This window comes from Podarcis cretensis (assembly GCF_951804945.1).
Source record: "Podarcis cretensis genome assembly, chromosome: 5".
NCBI classification, from domain to species: Eukaryota; Metazoa; Chordata; class Lepidosauria; order Squamata; family Lacertidae; genus Podarcis; species Podarcis cretensis.
In genome coordinates this window covers 95,888,507-95,915,045 of record NC_137174.1, presented here as the reverse complement: position 1 = coordinate 95,915,045, position 26,539 = coordinate 95,888,507, and the positions used below count along the sequence as shown (strand labels likewise).

At 44.6% G+C, this 26,539-nt stretch overlaps 1 protein-coding gene across 2 annotated transcripts; it reads left to right on the top strand.

Moving 5' to 3' along the window:
- Positions 1-4,978: 4,978 nt before the first annotated feature.
- Positions 4,979-23,579, top strand: LOC307217040 (cytochrome P450 2J4-like). 2 transcript variants are annotated; one of them, XM_079978052.1, is made up of 9 exons: positions 4,979-5,608; positions 11,738-11,900; positions 13,700-13,849; positions 14,684-14,844; positions 15,371-15,544; positions 17,417-17,558; positions 20,697-20,884; positions 21,331-21,472; positions 23,326-23,579. In XM_079978052.1, the coding sequence occupies exons 1-9, from the start codon at positions 5,438-5,440 to the stop codon at positions 23,523-23,525; spliced, it is 1,491 nt and encodes a 496-aa protein (XP_079834178.1). In that variant the 5' UTR covers positions 4,979-5,437; the 3' UTR covers positions 23,526-23,579. The 2 variants fall into 2 exon arrangements, with proteins under 2 accessions (XP_079834178.1, XP_079834179.1); XM_079978053.1 differs by lacking the exon at positions 11,738-11,900 and having other exon boundaries at positions 5,478-5,608.
- Positions 23,580-26,539: the final 2,960 nt, after the last annotated feature.

Below are 26,539 nucleotides of genomic sequence, written 5' to 3'. Positions count from 1 at the left end.
AGGCTTCTTTCGGTCTCTCCAAAAAATAAATCCAGACAAAACCTGTAAAAGAATCAACACATATTAGGTAATACTTTGCATTGCCTCTAGATGGTGCTAAAGGACCAATCACATCAGCATACACCCGCTGAAATGCCTTGTCGACCCTCGAGGTGACCTGCTTGGTGTTCTTCTCGGCTACACCTGCAAAAGAAATCATGTTAGAATCACAAGAATTACATTCCATGTAATCACTTTGATCAAAAGTCAACAAATACAGTCCATCTTTCTCTTTGGCAGAAAGATACAACTCTCCATCTTTGTAGATCTCGCAGTGTTGATCATCATAGGACAGTTTTAGTCCCTTCTTGGCAATCTGCGAAACGCTGAGCAGATTGTACTTCAACTCTGGAACCAAATAAACATCGTTTATAGTCAAGTTCAGACTTTTAAGATACACAGTCCCAATTCCGGTGGCTTCCAGCTCTTGACCGTTGGCTTGTTGTACAACGAAGCTTTGCTTCTTAAACGACGAAAACAAATCCCTGCGATGGGTCATGTGAACCGTCGCTCCCGTGTCTAAAATGAAGGAATTCCCCACTTGTGGTGTGGCTTTTAGGGACATCAAAGCCTTTGCAGGCTTTGCCTGTGACTTGGCATGACTTCTGCCTGACGCCTCAGACTTCGTGGAGCTTCCCTTGGCTCCTTTGTTCTGACGTGGCTTCTTGCAGTACCGCTGAAGATGCCCAGTCTGTGCACAATTGTGGCATCGGACAACGTTCAAAGCTACAGCGTCTCCTCCAGTAGCTACAGCAGTGGGGGTGTCTGAACTCCGTTCTTGTCTCCCCCTGTCCTTTACTTCCAGGGCGGCAAGTCTGTCATGTTCGTTCAGAACCACGGCAAAGACCCTGTCCGCCGTTAGATCTTGCGCTGGGAGGGACCCCAGCTGACTGGCAACCGTTTTGTAAGTCCGATTCAGGCTGTTTATCACCATGAAGCAAAACACTTCCTCATCCAGACGGAAATTGCGTTCCACCATCTGCTGACGCAGAAATTTCATTTCCGTCAGGTGCGCTTGAACATCTCCATCAGGCGCAAGCCTCAGGTTAGTCAGCTTTTCAAAATACAGCAACGCTGAAGAACCTGCATCTCTCTGATGTGTCCTTCTCAGCGTGTCCCAAACATCTTTCGCGTGCTCTAAATCTTGTATATGAACAAGCTGAGAGTCTGACACGCACAGAATTATAGCGGTTCTGGCCTTCATATCCTGTGACTCCCAAAGACGCGTTGGTGCTGCAGGGATGGGGTTCTCAATCACCCCAAACAGTCTCTGATTCTGCAGCAAGGCCTTCATCTTAATAGACCAAGATGCATAATTGTCACTGGTCAAGAAGGGTGGAGAAGGCAGACCTCCCTTCTTGACATCCATTTTGAGTCCTTGCATTGACTCTCAAACACAAGCCTCTAAAATCCAATAGCTGGCTTGTTTACGCTCTGTGCACCTGGCAGCAATAACACTGGCTGCTTGGAAAGTCCCTTTCCAACAGTTCCTTTGTAAAGCCTAGTCAAAACACGACTTCCAGCCCTTATCTTGAAACTGGCCTGCGTTGCTAAGCAACCACATTCCTTTCCTTGGACAGGAAAAACCACAGGAATGTTTGGAATGCAGACTCTTCTCTCTCGGAGCTGTTTTTCCCAAACGTTGCTCCCATGAAGCAGAGAATTAATCAATCTGCATTCACACTTTTAAGCCCGAAAATCTCATACCTGGGCTCCGTAGCTTGGCTTTCAGCTTCTTCTGGTCAGCTTCTAGCTGCAGAGAATCAGCTTCCATCTCAGGCTTCCATGGAGAGGGATGAATACAGTCCCCTTGATGCAGACTCCCATGGATCGTAGCAACCGTCAACTGCTACCAATGTCAGAATTCAGGGTCGGTCAGAGGTATGTGCCTATCTCTCCAGGCACCGGCTGAATTCTTTCGACCTCCCTCCGGCGACTCCCGGTAGGAAAAACACACGAGGTCCGTTCCGGCGATTTTCCTCAGGCTGTGAGAAAAACACACCAACTGCTCTCCTCCTCCCTGCTCTCCAGCATATCCCCAGGGAGGGGAATCAGACTCAGACAGAAATGTATCTACATGTTTTATTCCTGTCTTCAGCAGTCAAACAGTAAAAGAGAAAACATGTCTGCTCTCTTCAACAAACAGAGAGAAACTCCAAACTCCACCCATGTACATCCTGTACAGGTCATATGACACACACACACACTGAGCTAACATCCGGTGCTCAGTACAGAATGGACTGCCCCTTTGTTTCCATGGCAACAGTCACATACTCCCTGTTTGGCTTTCCAGCCACAAGCAGCAGACTTGGCTGCTATAGCCTTTGCTTGCTGCTGCATTGCTGCTTTAGAATAACAAAGACATGGCGTCGGGAGGGGAACCTGTGTCTGTACTGTGGTGGGAGTGGACATTACACCCGGTCCAGTCCCGAGAAGATGCCAACCGCAGGGAAACCACCAACCTCGGTAGCTGAAGGGTCTGGCAACCTGGGGTCCCAAACCATGCAAGGGGCCCACACCAGTGGAATTGCGACATCTCATGGTTCTGGTGTGTCTTTACCCTCCAGGTGGGCCCTGGATTCTTACCCACGCTCTGGTAGATTCGGGGGCAACCCGCTCCTATGGACGCTGCCTTTGCTGCTCATCATCAGGTGCCACTTCAGAACAAGCTAGAACCGGTACAGGTAGAGGCAATTGATGGATGGCTCTTGCGTTCGGGTGCCGTCACTCGGGAGACCCAGCCCTTGGTCTTGTGTCTCCAGCAGCACAGGGAGGTACGAACTCTGGACATTGCCTCCATGCCCCGGTTCCCACTGGTGCTTGGGATGGACTGGCTGGAGGCTCACAATGTTCAGATTGACTGGGTCAATTGGACTGTGCATTTCCCAGACCCATGTCCCCATGCTCGGTCCGAGATGCTAGCAGCCGCGCCCACTGAGGAGGCTGCATCAACGCTCCCCACTGAGTACCAGGACTACCAAGACGTGTTCGAGGAACGGGGGCAGACCAGCTGCCGCTGCATCGGTCTTTTGACTGCAGAATAGACCTCCAGCCTGGAGCACCCCTGCCGGTGAGTCGCTTATACTCTCTTACGGAGCCAGAGCGCAAAGCGTTGCAGGACTTCCTGCGCAAGAACCTGGAGCATGGTTTCATTCGGCCTTCTACCTCGCCTACCACTGCGCTAGTGCTCTTTGTTAAGAAGAATTGTGTGGACCTTTGCCATGATTACCGGGCCCTGAACAAAATTACCATCCCAGACTGGTACCCCTTGCCCTTATTTTGGAGTTGCTGGAGTGGGTGCAAGGGGCGCAGGTGTTCACCAAGCTAGACCTCCGGGGGGCCTACAATTTAATTCGGATCCGAGCCGGGGATGAGTGGAAGACAGCATTTGGGATCCGGTATGGGCAGTTCGAATACCTGGTTATGCCCTTCGGATTGTGCAACGCGCCCGCGGTGTTCCAACGGTACATCAACCACGTGTTCCAGGACTTGCTAGACAAGTACGTGGTGGTGTACTTGGGTGACATTCTGGTTTTCTCCCGTGACCTGGCTCGCCACGAGGGTCATGTCCGGACCGTGCTGCACTGGCTACAAATTAGTTTCTGGGCCCAATTTTGACCCATAAAGCCTTAAATGGCTCAGGACCGCAATACCTCAAGGACCTCCTTTTTCCATATGACTCTACCCGGACCCTGAGATCATCTTTTTGAGGCCCTTCTTCGTGTGCCTCCTCCTCAAGAGGTCTCGAAGGCGGCAACACGAGAATGGGTCTTTTCTGCAGTGGCTCCCCATCTGTGGAATGCTCTCCCCAGGGAAATTCGCCTGGCGCCTTCATTATACAGGTTTAGGCGCCAGACAAAAACGTTCCTTTTTAACCAGGCCTTTGGTTGATTTGATTGACATCCTATGCCCTTTTAAAATGTGGTAATGTGGTTCTTTTTTCTTTCTTTTTTTTTTTTGAGGGGGGGTGTTAGTGGGTGGTTGTTTTTATTTTGATTATATATATTTTGCTTTTATATTTTGCTTTTGTTCTGTGAACTGCCAAGACCTCCAGGTATAGGGCGGTATATAAATTCAATAAATTAATAATAATAATAATAATAATAATAATAATAATAATAACAACAACAATAATAATAATAATAATATTTTTTAAAAGGAAGAATTTTCTGGTAGCAAGAGCTGTTCGACAGTAGAAAAGTCTTCCCCAGAAGGTGGTAGGCTCTGCTTCCTTGGATTTTAAAGCAGAAGTTAGATGGTCATCTGTCACGGATGCTTTGTTTGAGATTCTGCATTACAGGGGGATCTTTCCCAGCTCTACAGTTCTATGATTGCCTGCCTGCTTCTAGCCCAGCTCACACAACTAAGCTGTGGCTTTCATCTTTCTTAATAACCAGCCCATTCATTTGCCCTCTGGCTCAGAGCAGCGTCCTTTGACAGACTAACAACCACACTTGGTGGTAGCTATGACCATTCTCTCACAAAGGAATTTGCCTGGACAATTCAACAATGGAATCCTCCAATAGATTTTAACCTTTGCTGGATCCAGGACCACAGGGATTAGAAGGGACTCAGGCATTATGCAGACTAAACCCCACAAACTGACAACAACAATCATAGTCAATGTGCATATAAGGCTCAGATGAATTTCCTGTTTGTCAAAAGACGAACCTATCCAGACATGTAAGCCTACTCAGACATGTAAAAGCTGACATGAGTTTTTACTTCTTTTTAACTCATTGTTGAAAAGGCAACAACAAAGCGGCTGGACTGCCCTTGAGTCCCTGGAGCAAATGAAACAGAGTCGGGAGGATCCCAGTCTAGGGTGAGGTTTGTCTCAGACTCAGTGTTGGGAAAGCCCCAAGCTGTGGTGGTGCGGAGTTCCTGGAATGTGAGGTGCTGTGGGACTATGGTGTATGGGGTGGGGCAGGGAGATATTCCAGACAGGGGAGCCTTGATGCCAGTGCACTGGTTCTTTCCATGTCTGAGTGCAAATGAGGTTGTCATTGCAACAAGGAGGCACTGGCAGTGTTGGTATGGAAGCTGCTCCCCCCGCCTTGTAGCTCTGGGCTGGGTAAGGGTAGGGCATTGGCTTGGCATATTTATGCCTGCTGGGTAACTGGTGTGCAGGATTACTTTGAGCAAACAGGCTTTTCAACTATTTGGTTAAAATGTTATCAGGCTTAACTATCTTGACAGCAAACTATCACTAATTGAAGATGCTTCAATTAAATCTTGTCGCTTGCATCATTGGCTGAGGAGTATATAACATGCTGTTGATGAAGAAATAGCCGCATTTGGCAGCCGTCTCAAAAAGAAGCAACAAATCACAGGAGAAATCACAGTTAACTGACAGCTGTACGAGGAGGATACAAAGACAGAAAGAAGAAGCAAAGAAATGGCAGGGATCTGGGAACTTTTTATTGTTCTGTCCGCGAGTCTTCTGATTCTGCACTTCCTGAAACAGGTCTGGTCACGAAGACACTACCCTCCTGGTCCTCTTTCACTTCCTATCATTGGTGGTCTCTGGCGGATCGGGATCATGGCTACTCAAGAAACGCTCATTCAGGTACCTTTTCCTAATAATTAATCAGCTGGGTAAGAAGCTTAGCAAGAAGAACGGCAAATTATTTTCTTCCTATGGAACTGGGGATAAAAGTGTTTTGTTGGCAAAACCTTGTTTCTATATTAATCAATCCAGGGATTTTGGCTTGCTAACGATTCCACCCAATATTCTCTTCTTCTTGTTGACTTCTCCACGAAAAGTAATTTCAAAACCAAATCCTTTGAGGGGTGGTTGAAAGAATTGTGAAAGTATAGCCTGGAGAAGAGAAGATTAAGGGTGTGACATGACAAAAGTCTTCAAATAACTGAATGGCTATTATCCAGAAGATTGGAGCAGACTTGTTCTCTGTTGCTCAAGAGGGAAGGACTAGAACGGATGAATAGAAATGGCAAGAAAGTAAAAAAGGTAAAAGGTAAAGGTACCCCTGCCCGTACGGGCCAGTCTTGACAGACTCTGGGGTTGTGCGCCCATCTCACTTAAGAGGCCAGGGGCCAGCGCTGTCCGGAGACACTTCCGGGTCACGTGGCCAGCGTGACATCGCTGCTCTGGCCAGAGCCAGAGCCAGAGCCAGAGCCGCACATGGAAACGCCGTTTACCTTCCCGCTGGTAAGCGGTCCCTATTTATCTACTTGCACCCGGAGGTGCTTTCGAACTGCTAGGTTGGCAGGCGCTGGGACCGAGCAGCGGGAGCGCACCCCGCCGCAGGGATTCGAACCGCTGACCTTTCGATCGGCAAGCCCTAGGCGCTGTGTGACAAATGGCTTAAGAGAAACTTCAGAATTGTAAGAGCTGTTGAGTAATAGAACTGACTTCCTTAGGAGGTAGCGAGCTTTATAGTCTTATGCTAGGGATATTGTAGTAGTCAGTGCTATTATTCTAGAAAAAGAGGAGCACTCCATGAGCTTCTCCTGTGTTCTTTTAGAATGGCAATGGTGCCCACCTTAGAGGTCTCAGAGCTCGGCTCCTGTGAACTGGTGTGTGGGAAGCCCTGGTAGTAGTTGTAGCCTGCATTGCAGATCCTGTGCTGAGCAAATGTTAGAGCAGATCAGACACGTAAAACCGGTCGACTGCAATTAATAGGCTGATCATCGGGTAGTTCCTTATCAATCATGGTCGATCTGCATTCCCCGCCCCTGTCTGTATTTTCCTCCACCTCTGGCTGAAATCCCAAGGAATGCCTCCTGTCTTAGTGTTTCATTATGCATCATGATGTAGCCCCCTAAAAAAAGAAAGCAACTCTTGCAACTCCCCCTAAAAAAAGCTCAACAACCCTGGCAACTCTCCCCCCCCAAAAAAAAAAAAAATCTCAACAACTCTGGCAACTCTCCCCTAAAAGAAAGTTCATCAACTTTTGGCAATTCTCCCTAAAAATAGTTCAACGACTTTGGGCAATTCTACCCCCACCCCACCCCCTGCTTCCAGTTAGCCATCACCTTCCACCCACCCATCCCATACATGCTCCTCCTCCCTCCAATAACAATGGGTAGATCACTGCCAGTTTTTTTTTATACTGGGAGTAGTCTCTTGGGAGTTGGACGTGCCTGGAGTAGATTATCTTCAAGGCTCTCGCATGCCCTTCTGGCTTGCACTCTTTATAAATACTTGAGGAATGAGATTATCACCCCTCTTTTATTGTCCATTCCGGGTCACCCAACCACTGCCCCTGTGTCCTTTCTTTTGCAGATCAAGATGAGCAGGTGACAGCAAAGGTTGCAAGGTTTTTAGCTGGGGCAATCAGAATAAGATCCACTATTTGATTATTGATTCAAAACCCTAAAATGTATTTTATATAATTACTTTTTATTTCTATCTGTCAGATGCTGTGTGGTGGTTGCTCATAAGTAACCGGGCAGGACTCCGACCTGTCTTTTGCAGGTTTTATCGTGCAAACTATTTACAGTACAGATACACAAAGTTCATGTCCGTCGTAGTCACTTGCAGAATCCGGGAGAGGCCCCTTCCAGCTTCTCCCCCAACATAAGAAGTTCGGCACCCCAAGCCTCCGCCTCCCCTCCTTGCGTTTCACCCCTCTTCGCAAGGTGGGCGACGGAAGTGGCGTCCTGGCCAGCCTGGCTAGGTGAGGTGCTGGGGCTCTCAGCAGCATCCTCAAGCCCTTCCATCGCTTGGCTGGCCCCTTCCCTCTCTTCTCCACTGGAGGTGTGGCTTTCCCCACCGCTGGAAGAGGAACTGCTCCTCAGGATTTTCGGGGGCTCCCTGTATCCCAACGGCCCCCTTGCCTCCCTCCCCTGTTCCGATGGCAGTCCCCTGACACTATTCTTTCCATATTGTATTGTTGTTTTATTGCTATGGCCGATGGCTGACACAAATAAAGATTCATTCATTCATTCAAGCCTCTTTGCAATTCCATCACATGATGTTGTCTCCTATTGTACTAAAGTCCCACTTGTGATTTAATTTGGCACCTTCTAGCAAGCATCCTGCTTCTTGGGGAAAAGTCTCAAGCAATATGTGTCACACTGATGGAACAGGTTCTTCTGCATATGGTTACTTCTTGCCAACTGCTTTGAGGGTTTTTGACAATTAAGCTGTGTATACATTTTATAAAACTAAATGACTGTAAGAAAAAAACCTCAAAGCAGTTTACAAAAATATAAAACAGAAAAATGAAGAATCATTCACAACCCTGCTTTAAAACATACAAAAATTAAAAGATAAAAAAAATTAAAATCTTTGAGTTGGGGCATTGTTTAGCTGGTTTTGGTTTTGCTAGTATTGCTCCAATTGTCTAAAATGATTTAACTGTTCTTAACTTGTATGTTTTTAAATTTGGTGGTTTTGTGGTATGTGCCTGGGAAGAGAGGGTTGTCCCAGCATGTCACCAGCCCAACACATGTGGCAAGTTATACCCTGGACCTTGTTTTCTCAACTGGGCAGGAAGGGTGGTGATCTGAAAGTGGGAAATATTGAAATCAGCCCCTTGTCATAGTCAGATCACCTCCTGCTGAGATTTAGGCTTTCACCTTTTCCCTTGTGTGGATGGCCCGCCCTCGGAGGCTGATGCATCCAATGGGTTTCTAGACAGCTTTGGGGGATTTTCTGACTGATTTGACTGGTGCTCCTGACAAAGCCCTGGTCAGCCTCTGGAACATACAAGTGGCTCAGGCCACTGACACAATCGCTCCCTCTGAAGGAACAGGCATGCGGCTTAGGGGTACTTCTGAATCCTTTGCTGTCACTTGAGGCTCAGGTGGCCTCAGTGGCACAGAGTGCCTTTCATCAGTTTTGACTGGCAGCCCAGCTGCACCCCTATCTGGAACAAAATTATAAACGCAAACAAAAAAGCGGGGTCCCCAGCCAGTTTAGCCCTCTGAGGCTCAGGGCAAATATACCCAGCTGCCTCCCTTCCTCTGCATGGGTCTGGACTGAAGTGGTCAGTTTTCTGAAGTGCCAAACCAGGATCTGAACAGTTTTGTGGTCAGTGCACACCTCTACTAGTACACACACACACAAGGGTTTCAACTGCAAAATGATGTTGAAAACGAAATATCCAATGGAGATCTAACTTGCAATCTTCCCAAGTAATGACCAGTTAATAACCTGTTCCCCATAACTTCTGGTAGTGCTGATTTGGCATTTGGTTGCTGATTTGGCATTTCCCACGTAATCTAACAGATTACGCAAAAAGTTGTCTCAGAAGACCTTCTCAGTAGTGGCACCCACCCTGTGGAACACCTTCCTGTCAGATGTAAGACAAATAAACAACTATTTGACTTTTAGAAGACATCTGAAGGCAGATCTGTTCAGTGAAGTTTTTAATGGCTGATGTTTTGTTATATTTTTAATACTTTGTCGGGAGCCGCCTAGAGTAGTGACTCAGTCAGATAGGTGGCATATGAATAATACATTGTTGTTGTTGTTGTTGTTGTTGTTGTTGTTGTTGTTGTTACTACTATTGTAAACCTGGATTCTCATTAAGGAAGAAACTATATTGAAAACAATACGGCTTACCAAATGTTGTGGCCATTTACTTATGAAACACAATTCCACGCATAACTGCATTCTAATTGTAAGATGGAGATGTTGAAAGCAAAAGACCCAGTTCACAATCCACAAGTAGCTAAACATGCCCAAGGAAACATGTCTGGGGCTGTGTTATGCCAGAGGCGAAGCTAGCTGCTCTGGGACCCGGATCGGCTCACGGGGGCAGGGCTAGCCACCCACGGGGGTGCACCGGTGCGCATTTCAGGGGGTTGCACCAGTGGTGGGAGTGTCCCGGTTGGTGCCGCCCATGATGAGGTCAACCCCCTAGGGACGGCACCGCTCCCACCTTTCTCCACTACTATGTTATGCTCGCTCCACTTCTCCCAACAATGAGGATTCCCAGGGGTACACTGCTTATCAGGATCCAGTTTCTTTACGCCAGAGACTTATGTCATTTTGTAATATATGGATAGGTGTAAACAGTCAAATCCACTGATCCCATGCCAAATTTCCATCTAAATGTTGTTAGCTTACAGAGTGCAATGTCTGCTCTCTTCCTGTGCCTTTGGTCACACCCACACTAAATAATCCTTCCTTCCAAAGAATCCTGGGAACTTTTGAGAGTGCTGGAAATTATAGCTGTGGTTGACGCCTGCAAGAAGACAGGTGTTAGCTTTGGGCATTGACTCTACACTAGCATGTTAACGTTTGTATGAATGGGATTGCAGGATCATGAATGAACCATTGTGGAATAATGTTTGTGTTTTGTGTGATTTTGTGAACAGTTTCCATAGCATAGTAGACCCAGTAGGTGATAATGTGGTGGTGTTTTAGCACAGACCAACCGATACAGTTGCACTTACATTGACAGTACCAGGAACATTTTCATAACCTTAACAATACGTAACACTGCATTTATACAGAAAGATACGCTTAAAGAAGAAACATATACTTATAGACTGAAACAAAACATACGTATAGGAGAAACTTATATATTGAAACAACATACATTTGATACATTTTCAAAGAAGATTACATAGAATCAGTATTGAGAAGTAGTATTGAGATAGGTGTTTTCCTGAAATATCACAATGGTGTGCAGCTTTATTAATATAGTGGTGCCTCGCAAGACGAAATTAATTCGTTCCGCGAGTCTCTCCGTCTTGCGGTTTTTTCGTCTTGCAAAGCACGGCTATTAGCGGCTTAGCGGCTTAGCGCTATTAGTGGCTTAGCGGCTATTAGCAGTTTAGCAGCTTAGAAAAGGGGGGAGGGAAGGAAAAAAACTCGCAAGAACTCGCAAGACATTTCGTCTTGTGAAGCAAGCCCATAGGGAAATTCGTCTTGCGAAGCACCTCAAAAGACGGAAAACTCTTTCGTCTAGCGAGTTTTTCGTCTTGAGAGGCATTCGTCTTGCGGGGCACCACTGTACAAGAAATCATTTCTCATAACAAGAGCTATGTGGAGAGTTCCTGGGATTCTTTAAATGCAGAGAGTGGGGGTGAGCTAGAAAATGTAATCTACTATTCTACACTCCCAATATCTTACCCCTTTTCCACAGGCTAGTGGATGGTAATCAGGACAAGACATTTTCCCCAATAATCTCATAGCTTTCTTAAACTATTAACTTACTGTATTTACTCAAGCCTAATGCACCATCGAATCTAAGGTGCACCTTATTTTTTGCAGTGGTAATTTGGCCAAAAAGGGTGAGCATTAGATTCGAGTAAATAAGGTAGTTTCCGAAACAAAGGGTGTGTGGGGCTGCTCTGCCTATCAAGGAACATTTGCGATCATTCTGCTCCCATTAACCATCTCCTAGCTAAACTCCCAATTTCACTAATGGACTGTTTGTCACTTAATGCACTGTTTTTCTGGTTGTGAAGAACCTTGTCAATACCTCCTCCCCCCCCCCCACACACACCTGTACTGTTCTAATTCTATGCAAGAGCAAGGCAGGCAGGGACAGGAAGGGGGTGTTTGCTTCAAATGGGTGTTTGGAAGATGGAATGACCCAGAAGAACAAAGGGAAGGTGATAAGGCAAGCAATAGGAATCTGACAGGAAGAGAAAACTAGAGGAAAGCTGTGCACAGCCAGAAGCTGGAGTAGTGAGGAAGGCTGTAGTCAATGCATTAACTTGAACTGATCTGCTTGGTTTGAATGTGATATTTCTCTTTTGATCCAAATGGCAGATAGCAAAGCAATATGGAAATGTGTACTGTATATGGGCAGCATATGTACCAGCAGTAGTACTATCTGGATACCAAGCAGTGAAAGAAGGCCTTACAAACCATTTCGATGACCTGTTCGACCGACCAGTAACCCCATTCCTGAAAACTGCACTTAAAAAGAAGGGTAAGTTTTTGTGAAGAGTGATGGGTTTGAAAGACCTTTTCTCCAGAGAGATCACCAAGCAAAAGAGAATAATGCTCTGAATGTTTCCATCATCTGGAGTTTTCTCCAGCACATGAGTTCTTGAAAGTAACCATTGCACCACATTTGTCAGCAATGTCTTTAGGCACTGAGATTACCACATCATCCTTAGTTTATATAGTCTCTTACATAAAAGCCAGAAGTCTACAAAAGTGATGCAAATGTGGAAGACACAGATTATCAGGAGGTGCTCAAAGAGGAAGTTTTGCTTGCTTGAAAGGAAGAAGTGACTGATAAGGAGCAGAGTAATTGAATGTACATGAATCTGGGGGAAAACCTAAAAGAATCCAGAGTAGGTGGTTGTAAGGAGGATAAACGAATGGGACTTGTAACTTAAGTTATCCTTTGGGAAATGACTGTGGAACACTGAGTTCTTGAACCTGGCAAAGCCCTATAGTAAAATCTGCATACATCCTGAACAGTGTTGATCTGCCTGTTTGCCAACTTGGCAAGCCATCAAAGAAAACTGATGACGTTTGGGCCAAGTTGCCTCAAAATGTCAGCCAAAAGGTGCAGCTAGGAGCCTTGAGCTGAGTGACATCCATGTGCTCCTAAAACATGTGGCTCCTGGTACTTTTGGATAGAATCTATGGATGATAGGTCAAGTCCAGCTTGAAAACATGTTGATGGAGAAACACCTGTTGCCTTCAGTGGCCATGGCATGTGCTGCTAATTTAGAACAGAGGCACAAGATGTGCACAGGTCAACCCACTGATGGCTCTCTCTCCAGAACATATAAGGTTGTAGTCAATATTAGGCATACTCAGAGTAGACCCACTGAAATAAATGGGTGTGATGAACTTGGGTCTATTAATTTTAATGGGTCTGCTCTGAGAAACTGGATACAGCCAGTGTTTTTTCCCCCTGGAAAATTGCCAAGGTTGCAGGTTCGATCCTGCATGGGACAGCTGCATATTCCTGCATTGCAAGGGGTTGGACTAGACGATCCTCAAGATCCCTTCCAACTCTACAACTCTGTGATTCTGTGATGTCCATGAACAAGTGAAGGCAGTGGCCCAAGCAAACTGGAGTTAGTAGGCCCAGGGTCTTGGATGGCAGGCCAAGAGAACCAAGGTGCAGATGCAGGGCCACATTAACAACAACAACAACAATAATAATAATATTTCTACCCCGGCCATCTGGCTGGGTTTCCCCAGCCACTCTGGGTGGTTTCCAGAAAAGATTAAAAATACATGAAAACAAAAAAATACATGTAGACTATACAAATTGCTTCAGAGAAGCCTTTGAGCAACTGGTAGAACTTTCTTGTCAAGATGGGTGCCCTACCCCCTCAGTGCTGCATCTGGACAGCTATAAGGCTGCACCTCAGCATTAATAATAATAATAATAATAATAATAATAATAATAATAATAATAATAATGCTGCATTTATTATTAATACCCCGGCCATCTTGTTGCAGTCCCAGCCCACATAAAGCCCACATAAAGCATGTTTAGTTGCTGGCCTCACCTTAGTGTTGCTGGACCTGTCCCCAATGAGCATACATCAGGGGTAGGTCAGATGTCAATTACATATGTAGCAGTCCTTGTCAGTACAAACAGGAGGCCCAGAGTTCTGCTCAGCCCTGTCAGTGAGCAGCCCTCCAGTTCCTGCTAGGCAGCCGGCAGGGGTTAGGGGGACATGAGAGAGCAATGCCAGACAAAACACTTCTTTGTAACACTGTAAGTAATATTTTCTCATTGATTCTTGATTGTCTTAGGCATGGTATTTTCAAATGGTCACACCTGGAAGCAGCACAGACGTTTTGGCGTGATTACTATGCGGAAGCTGGGGCTGGGGAAGAAAGGTATGGAGCACCAAATAGAAGAGGAGGCCATTGAGCTTGTGAAGATCTTTGCGCAGGCAAAGGGTATGTGATACTGGATAATGACACTGGATAATGGTGATGGATTTTGTAAGAATCAAGCTTGATACCAAGCTCTGCCCTGTTTGCATGTTTATGAATGTTTGCAAGGTGATCAGCAATATTTAGCAGTACAGAATTTTTTTGCAGCAGACAAAAAATAGCAAACCAAATGACAAATTTTCAAACATCCATTAATTCTACAACTCAGCTCCTTGTCAGCTCTGAATTGTTTTATTGAGGTGCTAAGGGTGTCCATTAACATTCAGTGGAATTATTGGGGTGGGGGGTTGGTAGCTTCCCTTTTTCTTTCAGTAGCTGCTATCAGCTAGAAGGTAGAGAACAATAGATGGGAAGTTGAGGTGATGTTTGTAGGGGGGAAACTAAGTCTAAGCAGAACTGGTGTGTGCTATCACTAGTGGGGAGGGGAATAAGATGTGGGAGAATCACCTGAGGAAGGTTAAAGGGAAGGAGGAAACTGAGCAGCTACTATTAAGCTCCAGGTATGGTGGTGAGAAAGGGCTTTCAAAGACTCAGCAACAACCACCTCCAAGTCTTGCCAGCAGAGTCCCATACACATTTACTCAAAAGTAAGTTCAATTAGCCTTATTTCCAGATAAATTTGCACAGTATTGCACCCCAAGCACATTTTGGATAAGAGGCTAGCTGTTTCTTTTTTTCTTTTTTCTTTTTCTTTTTGCAAAATGCAAGAGCAAGCTGAGTTAATTAGCATTTTACAAGCTTCGTACAAAATGAGTTCATGCAAGGGCATTTCAAGAAAAAGAAAATGTGTGAATTAATGCAAGCCTCATTAATATCTGTAAATAACTTCATTTTCAGGACAGCCACTTGATCCATCACTGCCCATCACAAATGCAGTTTCCAATTTAATATGTGTTTTGGCTTTTGGGTACCGATTTTCCCTCGAAGACGAAAAGTTCCAAAAAATGATGGAAGCTGTTGATTTTTGCTTAAAACATGGAGGTTCCATAATTCATTGTGTGAGTATTTTTTTCCCCCTGATGGGTGTCAGAGAGGCCTTCACCGCCATAAGTATTCACAGAACTATTCTGGCACTACTCTTAGAGTAGTATGTCATAAAGGGATTCAAAGCAGACTTGCTAAGCACTGGACTAATAACCTCAATGCACACACTAGAAAAACACGCGTAAATAAGGAAAGTAGTGCGTATTAAGGGAAGTAGAAGTTAGTAGTTGCAGAAGCCTACTAAATAAGATTAACCAATTGATATGTTTGCCTTGGACTTCATCAGATTTTGCAATGTGGACCTAGGTAGGCAGGGAAAAAAATTCCCTGGCCCATTTTAGAGAGTTTGGCTTAGGACAATGGAGTGTTTTAATCTGTGCTCACTATCACACAAGTGTACCTACTTCTCAGGGTTGTTTTGAAAATAAAGTGGGCGAGGGAGATATATCACACTGAACCCCTTGGAGAAAATGTGAGATTAAAATGTATTGCTAGACCAAATCATGAGAGTGACAGGTTTTGTTTTCTTCTTCCCTGCAGCTGTATGAACTCTTCCCATGGTTGATGAAACATCTCCCAGGACCTCACAATAAGGCATTTTCTTCCATAGGGCTAGTGCATTCATTTGCAAAGGAAGAGGTAGAAAGGCATAGAAAGCAGCAAAAGGATGAGCCTCAGGATTTCATTGATTTCTATCTACTTCAAATTGAGAAAGTAAGTATCCAATAATAGCTCAAGACACTTTAGTGTATGAAACGAAGCAAGCTCAGGTGGATTTAGCAGAAGTCCAACACCTGGAACCGTCTTGCTGCACCATTTAGACACACATTCCTGGTCTCATCTATGAATTCTGAAGGCAGAATCAGAATTCAAAATGACCTTAACAGATTGAAAAACTGGACCCAAATTTGTTAGTTTCTGTTCTTATCACTGTGCAGCTGCGTGGAGTCACAGGACTCTGTTTACATTCCAGAGACCTTGCAGTCTCACGGGAAAGGGATACGGGATGTGACGTTAGTGGCTTCCTGTTTCCTTTGTTCCTTTGTTCAGTTGCTCTCTGCTTTCATAGAGAGAGGATGTCTTTTCTGTTCTGAGTAGTTTAGAAATAAAACTCTTTACAATGTAGCCAAACCTCTCCTCTCTTCCCTGTCCTGGGAACCCTGCTGGATAGAATGTGCTTGAGGCCTTATCAAAGGCTCAGGCGATTTCAAAGGCTCGGCTCGGAGGAAGATGAGGCCCTATCGGCTTGGCCGAGCGGAGCTCCAACAAAATTAACAAAGTGAATTTTAATAGGGACAAATGTAAGGTTCTGTGTGCTATGTGATCATGATTATGAAGCCCAGCTCCCATACGTCTGATGATTAGTGGCTATTCCATGCATGATTTTGTCCTACAACAATGGAAAAAGATATGTTACATGCCACCACAATCTCCACAGCAGTGCGAGAGTCCAGGGGTCTGGGACTTTACCCAGGGTCTGTGCATCCTTTGGAAATGTGGCACAGTGGAGACGGTGGTATCTTTATGATATATGGTTTACACATATATACAGCCTGAGCCTGCCTTGGAGAGGTTCAGAGCATTCACACCCTAAGAAGGCCTTGCTTCTCCCATAGATACAGTTCTGGATTCAAACAGAAATCAAACATGCTCCAAAACATCACTCTGCCCCCCTCTATAGCTTGCTGACTACCCAAGATTTTCCTCCCTCACATATCAGGCAAACTGCAGTCCTAAAAACTACCAGCAGCCTTTTGTCTTACTAACTAAAACCAGGGCCTAGAGAGAGGCTTTACCCATTTGAATTTCTGGCAGTGATTCTCCTAATGATCTCTCTACTTTTTCTTCAGTTCACAACTCACAACAGGCTTTGTTCCCCTAATGACCCACTATCACAAGGCAGGGGTTCAATGCATAGCACAGTTTAACCCCCAAATTGTGGTTAATTCAAACTTTTATTGGACCCAGGAATTTAGGATGTCTCGCACCCCACAAACTCATATCAGATCTATCTATCTATCATTTATATGCTGCCATGTAACATTATGTTCTTGGGGCAGAACTTAAAAGCAAGTCCTATCAAAATGAAAGATCCCCCCATCCCCACCCTTCACCCCATCACCTCTCATGCTGTGAGTGCTTCCCCAATCAGTTTGATTCCATTTTGGGGGTAGGAGAAGACTGGCTGATGTATGATTTTCGGACAACTGAGCTGCAGAGCTATTCAGAAGTGTAGGAAGTCCCAGATCTGCTTTGAGAAATGTTGTTAGTGGGGTGATTTGATTTGGAAACATGATAACTTTTCCCAGATCACCCCAGTTCACCTTGTAATTCTGGGTTTTCTTTTTATTACCTCTTATGGTACATGTCTTCAGAAGACACGATCATTTCCTGTACCTTTTACACTGTAATACTGTTTAAGATTACTACTCCAGTCCATGACTGTACAGATATCTCCCAGCACATTCACCTGCAAAACATATTATTAGGTGTTGCGATAGGAAGACACGCCCCCCCAAGGTCAGATAGATTTTGTGTGGCCTGTAATTAATTTCAACATTTCACCTTTTCCATTATCGTCAATAGAGCAAGGATGACCCCAACTCTACCTTTGATGAAGACAACCTGGCAGAGTGTGTTCTTGACCTCTTCATCGCAGGGACAGAGACGACTGCTGCTACTCTGCAATGGGGACTGCTGCTCATGGTGTCTTATCCAGATGTTCAAGGTGAGAGAGAACTTTGCAATGGAAGCAAGCACCTCTCTGGATCCCTGTAGGGAAGAGCTTAGATTTATTTGCTTTTTTAGTAGCAGGTTGTGATTCTTCCAAGGTTTCATAATGGGTGGATGACAAATATTCATTCATATCTAACAATCAACTAAAATGTATATATATGTATTTTTAGGTAAAGGTAAAGGTACCCCTGCCCGTTCGGGCCAGTCTTGCCAGACTCTAGGGTTGTGCGCTCATCTCACTCTATAGGCCGGGAGCCAGCGCTGTCTGCAGACACTTCCGGGTCACGTGGCCAGCGTGACAAGCTGCATCTGGCGAGCCAGCGCAGCACACGGAACGCCGTTTACCTTCCCGCTGGTAAGCGGTCCCTATTTATCTACTTGCACCCAGAGGTGCTTTCGAACTGCTAGGTTGGCAGGCGCTGGGACCGAACAACGGGAGCACACCCCACCGCGGGGATTCGAACCGCCGACCATGCGATCGGCAAGTCCTAGGCGCTGAGGTTTTACCCACACAAAACACTTCAGGCCTAATAACCTATCTTTGAAGTTTAAAAGTGGGACATGTTCCAAGGAAAAATTTTATGGCTGTTTTGGAAAGGCTCAGTGAACTGAACTGAAAATGTTTGATCTATATCTGATACGCAAATGTAGTTTCTCCTACACTTGGCTGTACATTAGAAGCGATCATCAAAGGCCTTCTCAACTGCAACAGCTTGGTACATTAAAATCAAATAGATAGAAGTTCAGTCTCCCCCTGGGCATCTAGCACTTTGAGGTATTTCTGCCTACTCCTCATTTATTTATGTGTTTATTTATTTATTTTATAACCCATCACTGACTGAACCAGTCCATACTTCACCCGTCATACCAATTTCCACTGAATGAATCAATTTGGGAAGCCGGAGTGGGAAAGGTGAGCCAGATGGATTTGGCAAAAATGGTGCTTGTTGTGTGTCAAGTAAGCTATGTGGGTGTATAATATGTATATTTAGCTGGCTGCAGATTAATACTACCTATTACAATACAGTGATACCTCAGGTTACATACGCTTCAGGTTACAGACTCCGCTAACCCAGAAATAGTGCTTCAGGTTAAGAACTTTGCTTCAGGATGAGAACAGAAATTGTACTCTTGCGGCACAGCGGCAGCAGGAGGCCCCATTAGCTAAAGTAGTGCTTCAGGTTAAGAATAGTTTCAGGTTAAGTACGGACCTCCAGAACGAATTAAGTACTTAACCAGAGGTTCCACTGTATATGGGAACAGAGATTCTATTCTGACTTGTCAACTGTACTAGATTAGTCTGCTGGGATAATCTTATTGCTTCTATGCAGAATGCTCAAAAAGGTGCTAAAATGCGTCACCACTTGGATAATGAACAACTCTCAGAGGAAATACACAGAGAAGGGCTTCAGGTGGCAAACTTAGAGCGTGAGTAGGTTTTATGGAGAAAGGCAGCCCCCAATGTACTGGGGTCCTGAGCCAAAGAAGTCTTGGTCTGTGTTCTAATGTCGGCTATTGTCATCAACAATGTAATTTTGTCAATATCCCCCCCCCCAGTTCATCGGATGGCTCACAGCTGCCACTCTGCCCTTTTTCCATTCTTGAACCTCATAAGGGAAAAGGAGGGGAGTTCTATGATCAGGATGGGGAAAGCACAGAGCTCTCACCACTGCCATTTTACCTTTTTACATGGAAAAAGGAGGGATAGCTGCTAAGGATAGGCCTCAGTCCTGCTGTTAGGCTGTTAGCCATCCTTTTCCCCTTTCCTGCCCTGTCTCTCTGAAGCACTGAGAGGAGTTACCAGGCCGCTGCTGGCAAAATTCCTGAGGTAAAAAAAAATGAGGAGAGGCCCCAGGGGACTCTGTGGGGCACCTTCACTCCTCCTTTAGTATCTGTGGGCTCTAAAAAGGTAAAGGTAAAGGTACCCCTGCCCGTACGGGCCAGTCTTGACAGACTCTGGGGTTGTGCGCCCATCTCACTTAAGAGGCCAGGGGCCAGCGCTGTCCGGAGACACTTCCGGGTCACGTGGCCAGCGTGACATCGCTGCTCTGGCAAGCCAGAGCTGCACACGGAAACGCCGTTTACCTTCCCGCTGGTAAGCGGTCCCTATTTATCTACTTGCACCCGGAGGTGCTTTCGAACTGCTAGGTTGGCAGGCGCTGGGACCAAGCAGCGGGAGCGCACCCCGCCGCAGGGATTCGAACCGCCGACCTTCCGATCGGCAAGCCCTAGGCGCTGAGGCTTTTGCCCACAGCGCCACCCGCGTCTGTGGGCTCTAGTTGTGGCCAAATGCCATTTTGCTGCTGCGGCAAGCTGCTTAATCCCTGCTACTCCTGCCACCTCCTTGGGTTTCTTTACATGGCGTCCCAAGATGGCAGCCGCAGGAGGGTTGGTTGGCCCTCAATGCGACTCAGGAGCGTCATCGCCAGCTCTCCTCCTCTGCAACGCGCTTGTGCCTGCTTTGCAGATTTCACCACAGAAGCATTCGCTGCAGCAGAAGGCCTTGGGGCATGGCTGAGCAGGGCACGGTGTGGGTCGCCACAGTGGCCAAGCAACCACTTTGCCCTACTCCTGGCCAGGAAGAAGACAGGGGGGAATGGGCAGCCATATAATTGTGCCAACTAGCCCCTTTTGTTTCCATGCCCTGGCTGCAATCCTGACTGACAGCAGCTCTCCAGGGTTTCAGAGAAGGAACACTCCCAGCCATTGATGTAGCCAGGATTTTTGTTAGTGGGGGCAGGCCTTTTGTTAGGAGGGGGCAGAACCTCAATTAGCTATTTATTTTTATTGCTATAGGGGGGCATCTGCCCCTCCCTGGTCCCCCTCCCTGGCCCCCCTTGGCTATGCCCATCCTCCCATCCCTGACTGGAGATACTGGGAACTGAAGCTGGCACCTTCTGCATACAAAGCAGATGTTCTACCTCAGAGCAATAGACCTTTTCCACATGCACCAGCATTTACTTAATTGTTAACTTCTTATTTTCAGGATGCTGCCAGCATATATCAATGAGCTTCACTTAATATATCAGGGTCTTTTCATCCCACCCTACACAGCTTGATTGTCAGAAGTTTCTCAGATTTAAACCAGGGTATTTTAAAATAAAGCTTCATTTCCCACTTTTTCCTGCAGATAAAGTCTACAAGGAGATGGAAGATGTTTTTGGTTCCTCCCTTCCCATATGTTATGAAGATCGAAAGAAACTGCCTTACACCAATGCAGTGATGCATGAAATTTTGCGTGCAAAATATCCCTTATTAGTTGGGATTCCCAGACGAAGTGCAAAGGATATGAAGATGCGTGGTTTTCACATTCCAAAGGTAGGAAACATCTGTATATTTTGAGAGAAAAGAGCATCTGATGGTGACACTTTGAATTAAGCTCCACATGTGCAATGCAGAGTCTGAGGAACTAGGGAAAAAAACCCTGAAGGTTAATAAACTGTTACGATATTTATAAGCCAGAGACTGATTGACGATATTTATAAGCCAGAGACTGTATCTGGATGAAGCCCAGATACTTAAGACATAACCAACTTTATCAAGATTAATAACTTCCCTTCACTAAATGATGACTTCAGAATCCAGTTTAATTATCTTTTTCAACTGAGTCCTGGTTGATATCACTGTGTTGCCTGGGGACAATGACGATACAGTCTTCCCATAAATCTACTTCGTGTGCCAGCCTGCCAGCTCCTAATTTTTCAAAACCATTCTGAAGTGTGCTGGTCCAGATGCATTCTGAGCCAACTGTTTCTTCTTTTTAGGGGACATTTGTTATTACAGATCTGAATTCTGTTCTTGTTGATCCCACACGATGGGAAACACCTGAAGAGTTCAACCCACACCACTTTTTGGACAAGGATGGAAATTTCAGGTCTAGAGAAGAATATCTCCCATTTGGAGCAGGTATGCACAGAAATTATTTACAGTTATATTTAGTAGCTTGCTTCAAAGAAACTGATGGTCAAATGTGTGTGAACAAATAAAAATATGCAGGCACCATTCTAACTAGTTGCTTTGTGGGTAATGAATCTGCTCCCACTTTTCACTATTTTTAGCTAAAGACTACTAGAGGGCCAGTGTACCTGCAGGAGCATCTCCACCCCTATCATTTAGCCTGAACACTGAGATCCAGCGCCAAGGGTCTTCTGGCGGTTCCCTCACTGTGAGAAGTGAGATTACAGGGAACCAGGCAGAGGGTCTTTTCGGTAGTGGCGCCCGCCCTGTGGAACGCCCTCCCATCGGATGTCAATGAAAAAAACCACTATCTGACTTAGCAGACATCTGAAGGCAGCTATGTATTGGGAAGTTTTTAATGTTTTATGTTTTATTTTGTTTTTAGTGTTCTGTTGAGAGCTGCCCAGAGTGGCTGGGTAAACCCAGCCAGATGTGCAGTGTATAAATATTATTATTATTAATAAAAATAATTAAATTTAGACAAACACACACAGAGTGGGATAGGCACCAAACAAAAACATTCCTCTTTACCCAGGCCTTTGGCCACTATAATGTATGGCCTGTTAAATGTGGGTGAGGGGAACTGATGTTATGATTATTTTATCATTTTGCTGTATATTATTTTGTTGTGTGTTGCGGTTTTTATTATGCTGCATAAATTATGTTCTTAATGTTATACACCAGTTTGCGATCTTAGGATAAAAGGTGGTATATAAATTGAATCTTGTTGTTGTTCTTTGATTAAACAGTGAGAGGGCCATGGAAGGATCGCATGTGGTTTAAAAATCAGGCTGGGGTCACAGTGCTGAGAGTGTGGGGATTTAACACTTTTCTTCCATGTCACTTTTCCAATGTGAATTCCCCTTCAAAACACTTTTTATGCCTTAGAGCAGGGATGGCCCTCCAGATGTTGGACTACAGTGTCCATCATCCATGACTCTTGGCCATGCTGCCTAGAGCTGGATAGTTCAAGAACCAGACGGAACCACATTGACTATCCCTCCCATGGAGCAACTGTCATCTCTTGAAGAGAAATTCAGTTTGGGGAAATGGTTTAGAAGTAAAGGGGTTAAATCCTCAGCTCCACCAGCCACACAGCTGCAGTAAGAATTGGGGCATTTGGTTCCTGTGCTTGGTTGTTTTATTTATTGGCAAAACAATATAGAAAAAAGAATGGATCAGTTAGAAACCGTAGCTCTGCTGTAAATTGCATGCACTTCCATGTACAGAATATTTTTCTCTGCATGGCTACTGCAGGAGCTGAGCCCAGAACAAATAGCTGCTCCAGCCTCTTTCTCTCTTTCCATCTCTTCATTTCTTCTTTTTGTTGTAGCTTCTGTTACCTCCATCACTGTTGGACTTGGTAGCTGCCACTATTGGCCACCAGGTGTCAGCTCTGAGATTCACACACAGGCAATGTGTGATTTAAATGCACTTTGATTTATTCCTTCTCTTATGTCCCTCTGGCAGTAGTTAGACCTGCTTTCCCAAAGTACTACATATAGTGATGCAACCATGACCTGTATGCTCCATATCCAAATTCTCACTCTGCTTTCAAGCTTAGTCTTCCTTTGGGAACTGCAGCCACTCAAGGTCAGCTTCCAGTATTTCTTGGAGCAAAGCCAGGATCCTTAGGATGTCAACCCAGAGGATTCAAGGGAGGTACTTTGGGAGTAGCTGTTTTCCAGCTTTTTGTTGCTGTTGTTATGGCTAAAACTACTGGCTGAGCAAACCAGATGAACTGAAGAATAGATGGAGTTGGTTATGTCTCACTTGCTGCTTCCCCCTTCTTTCCTCTGCAGGGGCTCGAGCCTGTGTGGGAGAGCAGATGGCCAGGATGGAGATATTCCTCTTCCTAACCACCCTGTTGAGGGCATTCCGCTTCCAGCTGCCAGAAGGAGTGAAAGAACTCAATAAAAAGCCTGTTTTGGGGCTGACATTGCATCCCCACCCTCACAAACTCTGTGCTATTCCCCGCTGCAGTGCATCAGGAAGCATATAAAAATAATTACCATGGTTTGTTTATTTATTGCCATAGATTTCTCCATTATTATTATTTTCCACTTTGACTAACATCCGTCCTTGGTTTACTTAGTTCTATTATCATTGGACCAATTAAAATATCCCTCATTTGCAGCAGGGGCAGAGTTTGGTAATCTTTGATAATATGGCATTCATATTATGCCAAAATTTGGCACCCCCAAACAGATCTTCTCAATGATGTGTCTAAAATATTCCACAAACAGGGTGCCACTGCAGAAAAGGCCTGTTCTCATGCTGCTGCACACTGGACTTGTACTGATTTGTATTTGAATTGGTATTGCTATTTGGTATTGGCAGTCACGAAATTAAAAGACGCCTGCTTCTTGGGAGAAATGCGATAATAAACCTAGACAGCATCTTAAAAAGCAGAGACATCACCTTGCTGACAGAGGTCCGTATAGTTAAAGCTATGGTTTTCCCAGTAGTGATGTATGGAAGTGAGAGCTGGACCATAAAGAACTTTTGAATTCTGGTGCTGGAGGAGACCCTTGAGAGTCTCATGAACTGCAAGAAGATCAAACCTCTCCATTCTGAAGGAAATCAGCCCTGAGTGCTCACTGGAAGGACAGATCCTGAAGCTGAGGCTCCAAGACTTTGGCCACCTCCTGAGAAGAGAAGACTCCCTGGAAAAGACCCTGATGTTGGGAAAGATGGAGGGCACAAGGAGAAGAGGACGACAGAGGACCAGGTGGTGGGACTCAGGTGGAAAAATCAAAATTGGAAACAGAATTGTTAGATCCTAAAACTAAGAATTTATCAAGAATGTATAACGTGCTGTTGAAATGGAATACACAAGATGAAACGGTTAAATCTGTTATGATTAAATGGGCACAAGATTTTGGACATAACATTATGATGGCTGACTGGGAAAAGTTATGGACCACAGGTATTAAGTTTACGGCTTGTAATGCCTTAAGAGAGAATTTAATGAAAATGATTTACAGGTGGTACCTAACCCCAGTCAAGCTGGCAAAAATTTACCATCTGCCCAATAATAAATGTTGGAAATGCAAAGAGATTGAGGGCACATTCTTTCACCTTTGGTGGACGTGTCCTAGGATTAAGGCCTTCTGGGAGATGATTTATAATGAAATGAAAAAGGTATTTAAATATACCTTCCAGAAGAAACCAGAGGCCTTTCTCCTGGGCATGGTCGGCCAATTGGTGCGAAGGGAGGATAGAACTTTTTTTATGTACGCTACAACAGCAGCAAGAATACTCATCGCAAAGTATTGGAAGACACAAGAATTACCCACCCGAGAAGAATGGCAGACGAAAGTGATGGACTATATGGAATTGGCTGAGATGACTGGCAGAATCCGGGACCAAGGAGAAGAGTCGGTGGAAGAAGATTGGAAAAAATTTAAAGTATATCTTCAAAAATATTGTAAAATTAAGGACTGTTAGAAAGATGTTGGAAAAAGAAAATTAGGTGGTTTTGGTTGAAATGACATAAAGGACTAAGTAAAGATGAGTTGATGAAATTGACGAAAGAGAGGACGTTAAATTGTAATATATTATATTAAATTACTTAAATGAAAATAAGGTTGGAAGGATTTGCTGAAAACGATTTGAATTAGAATACAAAATTGGGAGGTGAGAGGAGGTCAAGGAAATAAGTAAAGGAAGAAAGTTATTTAAAGGTTTAATCAGTTCTTTTTATTTTTTAAGTGGATGTATTTTTTCTTTTTTGGTGTTGTTATTTCTTTTTGTATTTTGTATTTTGTATTTTTCTTTTCTTCTTTTTGTTATTCTTAAATTTTGAATAAATATTTTATATATATATATATATATATATATATATATATATATATATATAAACAAGATGGTGGGACAGTGTTCTCGAAGAGACGAACATGAGGTTGACCAAACTGCAGCAGGCAGTGGATGACAGGAGTGCCAGACGTGCTCTGGTCCATAGGGTCACGAAGAGTCGGACACAACTAAAACACTAAACATGGTGTATATTGGACTTTTGTAATTGAAAATTAATTTAAAAATTATTTAACAATTATCTCAGGGTCCAGGTCAGTTCATATGGAGAGAGACAGTCCTTCATGTGTTGCGGTCCTGAGCCAATTATAGGTATAGCCAACATTTTGAATTGGGCCCAGAAACTAATCTGCAGCCAGTACAGTTGGGTCAGGATTGGCATTACAGTGGTACCTTTGGATACAAACGGGATTCATTCCAGAGCCCTGTTCGCATCCTGAAGTAAACGCAACCCGCTTCTGCGCATATGGCGATTCACTGCTTCCGCACATACGTGTGACGTCAATTTGACCATCTGCACATGCCTGAGCAGCGAAACCTGGAAGTAATGCGTTTCGCTACTTCCGGGTCGCCACGGAGCGCAACCCGAAAGTGCTCAACCTGAAGCAACTTCAATTCAAGGTATGACTGTATATGCTTGAACCGTCTTGCCCCGGTGTGCAACCTGGCTGCTGAATTCTGCACCAGCTGAAGTTTCTGAACAGTCTTCAGAGGCAGCTCCACTTATAACACATTGCAACAATCTAACCTACAGGTTACCAAAGCATAGATGACGGAAGTTAGGCTATTCTTGTCTTGATAGGTGTGCAGGTGGGCCACCAGCCAAAACTGGTGGGAGGCCCTGTGTGGCACTGAAGCCACCTGATCCTCAAGCAACAGCAATAGATCCAGAATTACCCTATTAACTTGTGTAGGAAAATTTTTAGGCGGGTTGTTTATACTTCTAGGATGTAAGAGTACAAATATATTGCCACAATAAATGCTGAGCCTTATAATTACTATCATTTAATTTGTTCTAACAGTTAACCTCCCATCCTTTATTCTTCACTTTCAACTGAGCCAAAAGTTATACAACCATAATAATATCAAAGCAATTATAAGAAAATATAGGTTAACTGTTAGAACAAATTAAATGATAGTAATTATAAGGCTCAGCATTTATTGTGGCAATATATTTGTACTCTTACATCCTAGAAGTAT